The following is an 8,002-nucleotide window of genomic DNA, read 5'->3' as shown; positions in this document are numbered from 1 at the left end:
CCACCAACCCAAATCTGGGGTTCCACCACCAACCTGGAATTCCATAACCCTGAAGTTCCACAACCCCAAACCTTGGGATCCACAAATCCCCAAACTTGGGAGTCTACAAACCAGATCTGCGGGTCTACAAACTCCAACTTTGGGGTCTACAAACCCACACTTGGGGTTCCACAGCCCCAAAACCGTGGCCAGCAGGACTCTGTGCTGTGGCCAATTCAGCCGGCGCTGCCACAACTTCGGTGCCATCGGAGCTGCTGCCGTGACTTCGCCAACTCCAAACCACCCGGAAGGGAATTGGCTGGATCCTGCTGGGATGGGGAAAAGTTCAACCTTTCCCCCCGTGAAGGACGAAGGGTGAAATCCTCCTCAGAGGAGGCTGCGATTCCGGGATGGAGACCTCTGGGAATGTGGGATGCCTGTGGTGGTTTGGGGAATAAACTCCCCCATTCCCAGATCCGATCCCTATTCCCACTTCCCATTCGCAGTTTCTCATTCCCAGTTCCTATTCCCAGTTTTCCATTCCCAGTTACCAGTTCCCATCCCCATTCCCAGTTTCTCATTCCCAATTTCCCATTCCAAGTTCCCACTCCCATTCTTATTCCCAGTGCCCATCCCCATTCATATCCCCATACCCGGTTTTCCATTCCCAGTTTTCCATTCCCACTTTTCCATTCCCAGTTCCGTTTTCTATTCCTAGCATCCCATTTCCAGTTCTTATTTCCAGCTCCCATCCCCATTCCCGTTCCCAGTTTTCCATTCCCAGTTCCCATTCCCAGTTCCTATTCCCAGTTCCCAGTTTTCCATTCCCAGCATCCCATTCCCAGTTTTCCATTCCCAGTTTCCCATTCCCAGTTCCTATTCCCAGTTCCCATTCCCATTCCCAGCATCTAATTCCCAGTTCCTATTCCCAGTTCCCATCCCCATTCCCGTTCTCAGTTTTCCATTCCCAGTTTCCCATTCCCAGTTCCTATTCCCAGTAACCAGTTTTCCATTCCCAGCATCCCATTCCCAGTTTTCCATTCCCAGTTTCCCATTCCCAGTTCCTATTCCCAGTTCCCATTCCCATTCCCAGCATCTCATTCCCAGTTCCTATTCCCAGCTCCCATCCCCATTCCCGTTTCCAGTTTTCCATTCCCAGTATCCCATTCCCAGTTCCTGTTCCCAGTTCCCAGTTTTCCATTCCCAGCATCCCATTCCCAGATTTCCATTCCCAGTTCCCATTTCCAGTTCCTATTTCCAGTTACCAGTTTTCCATTCCCAGCATTCCATTCCCAGTTCCCAGTTTTCCATTCCCAGTTTCCCATTCCCAGTTCCTATTCCCAGTTTCCAGTTTTCCATTCCCAGCATCCCATTCCCAGTTTTCCATTCCCAGTTTCCCATTCCCAGTTCCTATTCCCAGTTCCCATCCCCATTTCCATTTCCAGTTTTCCATTCCCAGTATCCCATTCCCAGTTCCCATTCCCATTCCCAGCATCTCATTCCCAGTTCCTATTCCCAGTTCCCATCCCCATGTCCATTTCCAGTTTTCCATTCCCAGTATCCCATTCCCAGTTTTCCATTCCCAGCATCCCATTCCCAGTTCCCGGTTCCCATTCCCAGTTCCCGGTGCCCGGAGTGCTGAGACAGGAACAAACAAGGCTCGGACTCGATGTTCCCTGCCGAGCACGGAGCAATTCCACGAGGAGATCACGGCGCACAGAATCCCACGAGGCCCAACCCGCCGGAGCCTGGGGCGGATTTTTGACTCTCCGCGAGGGAAAGCATCCCAAAAGGAAAAGCTTTCCCCTCCTCCAGCTGCCGCTCTTCCCTCTGCCTTCACCAACTCCATTCCGACGGCAAAACCCCAAATCTGCCGCGGCGGGATCGTCCCGGGCACGGAGCGGGAGCGTGGGCAGAGCAGGGAGCGGAGCAGGGACGTTCTGCTCCTGCCGTGGGCGCAGCTCCCACCCCCTCCGCGTTCATTCCCGCGTTCCTCCGGCAGCGTTCCCTGCCAGGAACATCCCACGGCCGTGCCTGGCTGGGAGCAGGGACGGGGCACGAGCAGCAGAACGTGGCCACCACGCGCTCCTGGGGCCACCACGCGCTCCCCAGGGCCACCACGCGCTCCTGGGGCCACCACGCGCCCTCCAGGGCCACCACGCGCCCTCCAGGGCCACCACGCACTCCTGGGGCCACCATGTGCTCCCCAGGGCCACCACACGCCCCTCAGGGCCACCACGCGCTCCTGGGGCCACCACGTGCTCCTGGGGCCACCACGCATCCCCCAGGGCCACCACGCGCTCTCCAGGGCCACCACGCGCTCTCCAGGGCCACCATATGTCCCCGGGGCCACCACGCCCTCCCTGAGGCCATCACACGTTTCCCAGGGCCACCACACGCCCCTCAGGGCCACCACGTGCTCCCCGGGGCCACCACGCATCCTCCAGGACTGCCACGCACCCTCCAGGGCCACCACGCGCTCCCCGGGGCCACCACATGCTCCCTGGGGCCACCACACGCTCCCTGGGGCCACCACGCATCCCCCAGGGCCACCACGCATCCCCCAGGGCCACCACGCATTCCCCAGGGCCACCACACGCTCCCCAGGGCCACCACGTGCTCCTGGGGCCACCACGTGCTCCCCAGGGCCACCACGCGCTCCCCAGGGCCACCACACGCTCCCCAGGGCCACCACGCACCCTCCAGGGCCACCACGCGCCCTCCAGGGCCACCACGTGCTCCCCGGGGCCACCACACGCTCCTGGGGCCACCACATGCCCCCCATGGCCACCACGCACCCTCCAGGGCCACCACGCATCCCCCAGGGCCACCATATGTCCCCGGGGCCACCACGCCCTCCCTGAGGCCATCACACGTTTCCCAGGGCCACCATGCATCCCCCAGGGCCACCACATGCCCCTCAGGGCCACCACGCATCCCCCAGGGCCACCACGCACTCCTGGGGCCACCACGCGTCCTCCAGGACCGCCACACACCCTCCAGGGCCACCATGCGCTCCCTGGGGCCACCACGCATCCCCCAGGGCCACCACGCGCTCCTGGGGCCACCATGTGCTCCCCACGGCCACCCCGTGTCCCCCAGGGCCACCACAAGCACCCCTGGTTTTCTGCTGGGAAAAATCCCGGTGGAATTCCCCCTGGGAAGGAGGAAATCCCAAAGGTTTCGGCTCGCCAGGATGAGTTGGGGGTGACAAGGACAAAGCGCAGCCCCTCCACGTGGGAGGCGGCTCCTCCTGCTCCTGGAGGAGTGGGAACGCCACGAAGTGACACCAAAATCCAGGAAAACGTCCCCTCCTTCCCTCCCAGTCCCCCAGGAGCTGCCACGCTCTTCCCAGCAGGAATGACCCACCTTGGACTGGTGTGGGAAACCCAAACTGGGGGAGAAGCCAGGATTGTGCCACGCTGGGGTTGCAACATCAGCTTCTCCTTTCTCAGCCCCTCAGGACATCGTGTCAGATGTTTTCCTTCCTCAACGGAGAAAAACACGGCCAAGACACCCAAGAATCCCAAACTGAGCCCCATGGCAGCTCCCGAGGGTGTGAGCTCCATCCCAGGAGAAATTCCTGCACCCCAAGGTTGGTTTTTTGTTGTTTTTCTGGGGGAATATTTCCTCGCAGAGGGCATTTATTTGATGTGCAATTTGAGTCTGCAAAAAATTCCCTGGAAGGAATTTTGAGTTTGACGATTTCCTCGATTTTCTATCAAGGAAAGAAATCCAAGTCGCTGGATTTGCCAGAGATTTTTAGGTTTTTTTCCTGGAAAGAGGAATTAATATGGAATGACATCAGTTTTTGCAGCCCATTTCACACCCAGCCCCCAGCAGAGAGGAGCAGCCCCCACCTGACACTGCCAGAACTGAAATCCAAACCCCCAGCTGGAATCACGAGGATGGATGTGACAAAAAAAACAAACCAAAACCTTGGAATGATGCTGGAACATCCCCTGAAAGCTGACAAAATTCACTCAAAGCACAGAGAACACTCCAAGATTCCAGGCCTGAGTTATCCCTGGTTTTTCCACCAGCCTGGAATGGGGCAGATTTGCCAAAATCCAACGAAAATTTCCAAGAAATTGGGATCAGCCAGAATGCAGCGGCTGTTCCATCACCATCAGGGCACAATGAAAACCTGGGAGAGGAGGTCTGGGTGGAGTTTTCCCAAAATTAAATGGAATACAGCAGCAATTCCCTGAACCTACTGCCACAGAGCACCGGAGAGGGGGGAAAATTCCCTCCAGCATTCCCAGCTCTGCCAACCTTTCCTCCAGGAAACAGGAATTCCTCAGGAATGGGATCAGGATTCCCTTGGCTGACAGGGAATCTCTTCTGTTCACTGCCTGACACCACCACTTGGGAAATCCAGCCTGGATTCCACAATTCCCACCTGGACTCCAGCGGGGCAGGAATGATTTTTCCTCACACAAAATAATATCTAAAAAAAAACAAACCCAAACTGCACCAGGTGGAAAATTCTTCTTCCAGTTGACTCAGACGTTTCTTTATGGATGGATGGGAAATGCCCGGATGTGGGAACCTCTGGAAGGTGTGGGATTGGTTTGGAAAATAATGGAATTGTGCAGATCAAGGAACAACAGCTGGGCTGAATCCAACAGAAATGTGTTTTTCCTGATGGATGGGAAGAGCTCTCCCTGCTTTCCCTCGGGATTTCATGGCTGCAGATGGATCTGGAGAATTCCATGTGGGGTTTGCATCCAGCTGTGCCAAGGGCAGCATTTTCCAATGTTTTTGTAGCAAAGCTGTTCCCAACTGGAAGTCTTCCCTCTGCTCCACAGATCCCAGGCTGGGTTGGGTGGGAAAGACTTGAAAATCCATAAAATTCCAGCCCCTCAGAGGCTGCTCCAAGCCCCATCCTGGGACACTTCCAGGGGCAGGGCAGGATTTCTTTTTCATGGAGAAACCACCTCCCAAACCTTGGCTGGTTGGTTAAAAATGTGAAAATCACTTCTAGGAATTGAAAAGCTGCAGGAAAGACTTTTTAGGGGAAAAAAAAAAAAAAAAGCATCCCAAATAACAGGGTTGGAATTTTGGGAGTCGCTCCGTGACCGGGTGGAACGATCCCGCTTCACCTGAGGAAGATTTTGGGGTTAAAAAGACACAGAAAAGTGTCCAGGTGTTGGTCTGGGTGGCTGAGGAACCTCCACGCTGTGGGAGCATCCCTCAGGAACACCGGGATGGACTCCAGGAATCCAGGAGATCCCAGTGCTCCCCCAGGGCCTGGAGCTCCGCTTGTTTTATACCTCATCCTTTCCTTTTCCTTGGATCCTTCCCTTTTCCCACTTTTTCCATTCCTTTAGGACCCAGAGCTTGTGCACTCGGCCACATCCAGGTTTTTTTTTGTTTGGTTTTATTTTTGTTTCCCTGTGGAATGAAAAGCAATCCATGATTGGGGTGGGCAATTCCCAACCCTGCTCCCTTTGGGATTCCAGCCCAAGGCAAGGGAGTGCCGGGGTTGGAGGGATGATCCAGAGGGATCCCAGAGTTGGAGGGAAGATCCAGAGGGATCCCTGGGCCCCTTTTCCACCCTCCCTGTCCAGCAGCTCCTCCAGGGCTGCCCTGAGCCCCCCAAAACCCTCCCAGGGTGGGCGAGGGGTTCGATTCCAAAAATCCAGCGCTGCTCACGCCCTTGGGAGGGCACAACAAATCCCTTTCCAAACCCTTGGAGGGGCACAAATCCTTTTTCAAGGTCTTTGGAAGGGCACAAATCCTTTTCCAAAGCCCTTGGAAGGGCACAAATCCCTGTCCAAAGCTTTTGGAAGGGCACAAATCCCTTTCCAAAGCCCTTGGAAGGGCTTAAATTCCTTTCCAAAGCCCTTGGAAGGGCACAAATCCCTTTCCAAACCCCTTGGAAGGGCACAAATTCCTTTCCAAAGCTTTTGGAAGGGCACAAATCCCTCTCCAAAGCCCCTGGAGGGGCAAAAGTCCTTTTCCAAAGCCCTTGGAAGGACACAAATTCCTTTCCAAAGCCCTTGGAAGGACATAAATTCCTTCCCAAAGCTTTTGGAAGGGCACAAATCCTTTTCCAAAGCCCCTGGAGGGGCAAAAATCCTTTTCCAAAGCCCTTGGAAGGGCACAAATCTTTTTCCAAAGCCCCTGCAGGGGCAAAAATCCTTTTCCAAAGCCCTTGGAAGGGCTTAAATTCCTTTCCAAAGCTTTTGGAAGGGCACAAATTCCTTTTCCAAAGCCCCTGGAGGGGCAAAAATCCTTTTCCAAAGCCCTTGGAAGGGCACAAATCTTTTTCCAAAGCCCCTGGATGGGCACAAATCCTTTTCCAAAGCCTTTGGAAGGGCACAAATCCCTCTCCAAAATTTTCTCCCACCACAGGGAATATCCCAGAGGAATTCCCAATCCCGAGGGGGAGCCCCCTGAATGTTCAGAGCACTTTGTGAAGTTGGTGGCCTTGTTTTCTTAAAGGGCTTTGATCTTTTTCGTGAAAGGAGAGAATCTTCCCCATCCCATCCTCCTCCTCCTCCTCCTCCCCAGCTCGGAATTCATCCCTGGAATGTTCAGGATGATCCAGGACTCTGGAATCTGTCATTAACCCCTCAAGTTTACACCTAAAAGGGTAAAACAAAGTTGAGAATTTCTCCTGGAATTTGGGAAACCAGGGAAATAAAAACAGAGGGAAAAGCCCCGATGGATTTTTAGGAGTGAAGTTTGGGAATGTTTACCCCATCCAAGAAATTCTGGATTTCCATTCCAAATGGAGGGATTTTATCCATAATAAATAATCTTTCAACCCAGCTTCCCCCTAAAAAAGTTTGAGGGGGAACGAAAGGGAATTGTGGAATTCCAGACTGGTTTGGGTCCATTGAAAATGAAAGGAAAGGGAATAAAAGGGTGGGAATGATGATGAGGGATTAAAGGCAAGGAGATGCTCCCAGAGCTCTGCTGGAAATTCCAAACGTTTGGAAGCTGAGGCAGAAAGGAGGGATGGGGGTGAGAGTCCAAAACCCCAAAATCCTTCACATTTTCCAGCCACAAATCCCATAAAATTTGCATGGAAAGGGATCACCAGGAGGGGGGGGGAAGTGTCAGAGCTTAATTAACTCCGAGTTAATTGGCACTAAATGAGAAGGTGACAGCTGATGGGGAAGGGAGAGCCAGGGAAGAGTTTCCTTGGATATTTTAGGGTTTCTGGGAGCTGGGATGGGAGCAGTGACTCCATCCCCTCCAGTTGTGCTAAACTGGGTTTAATGACAGATTCCTCCCATCCCACAACTCCACCCTCCCCAAAAATCACCGGGAAGGAACTGGAGCATCCTTGGAGCCCAAGAGAAGGGGATGGGTTTGGTACAGCTACAGAAAAGTGGGAATATTTAAAAAAAAACGAGCAAATGGAATTTTCTACCTGTGTCCTGTCCCGTTTTCTATGTGTGTGGTCCTTTCTTAAATGTCAAACTCTTGTATTTTTTGTGGTTTCTATCTGCGGGACCGATGGCTCTGAGGGCGCACGTTGTTTTGTAAAATATTCCTGACATTTTCCTTCCCAAAAAAAAAAAAAAACAGGAAAAAAAAGAAAAAAAAAAAAAGGGAGGAAAAGCTGAATTATTCACCTTTTAATTGGCTTTGCATGTACAGTATTGGGGCAGCAAGTGGAGATGATTAAAGCCAGCTTGAAAACTTTTTGTTGTGCTTGAGTTGAGTTTTCCCCCCCCCCCCCCAAAAAAAATCATCCCACAACTTGTCATGGATACTCTGGGAAAGAGGGGAATGGGATAAAACAGTTTGGGGTTTTTTTTGTGTTTTTTTTTTTTTTTTTTTTCCCTGGAAAAAGCAGGTTTGATTTGAGGAAAGAAATCCCACCATGAATAAAAGATCCCACAACCAACCCCAAACTTCCCTGATTCCCAAATTCCCTCCAGCTTCCCAAGAAAATTGGGGAGGGAAAGGAAAAGGGGGGATGGGCAGGGTTGGGTGGGATGTTGGGATGAAATTCCTCCCTGAGAGGATGAGGAGGGGCTGGGATGGAATTCCCAGGACAATT

At 53.1% G+C, this 8,002-nt stretch overlaps 1 protein-coding gene across 1 annotated transcript; it reads left to right on the top strand.

The window, feature by feature from the left end:
* The first annotated feature begins 389 nt into the window (after nt 1–389).
* Nucleotides 390–7,641, top strand: LOC140680491 (uncharacterized). The gene is made up of 3 exons (XM_072918066.1): nt 390–407; nt 698–1,151; nt 1,297–7,641. The coding sequence occupies exons 1-3, from the start codon at nt 390–392 to the stop codon at nt 2,841–2,843; spliced, it is 2,019 nt and encodes a 672-aa protein (XP_072774167.1). The 3' UTR covers nt 2,844–7,641.
* Nucleotides 7,642–8,002: the final 361 nt, after the last annotated feature.

The sequence above is a fragment of the Taeniopygia guttata genome, chromosome 23, assembly GCF_048771995.1.
Source record: "Taeniopygia guttata chromosome 23, bTaeGut7.mat, whole genome shotgun sequence".
Taxonomy (NCBI): Eukaryota; Metazoa; Chordata; class Aves; order Passeriformes; family Estrildidae; genus Taeniopygia; species Taeniopygia guttata.
This window is presented reverse-complemented; position numbering and strand designations above follow the sequence as displayed.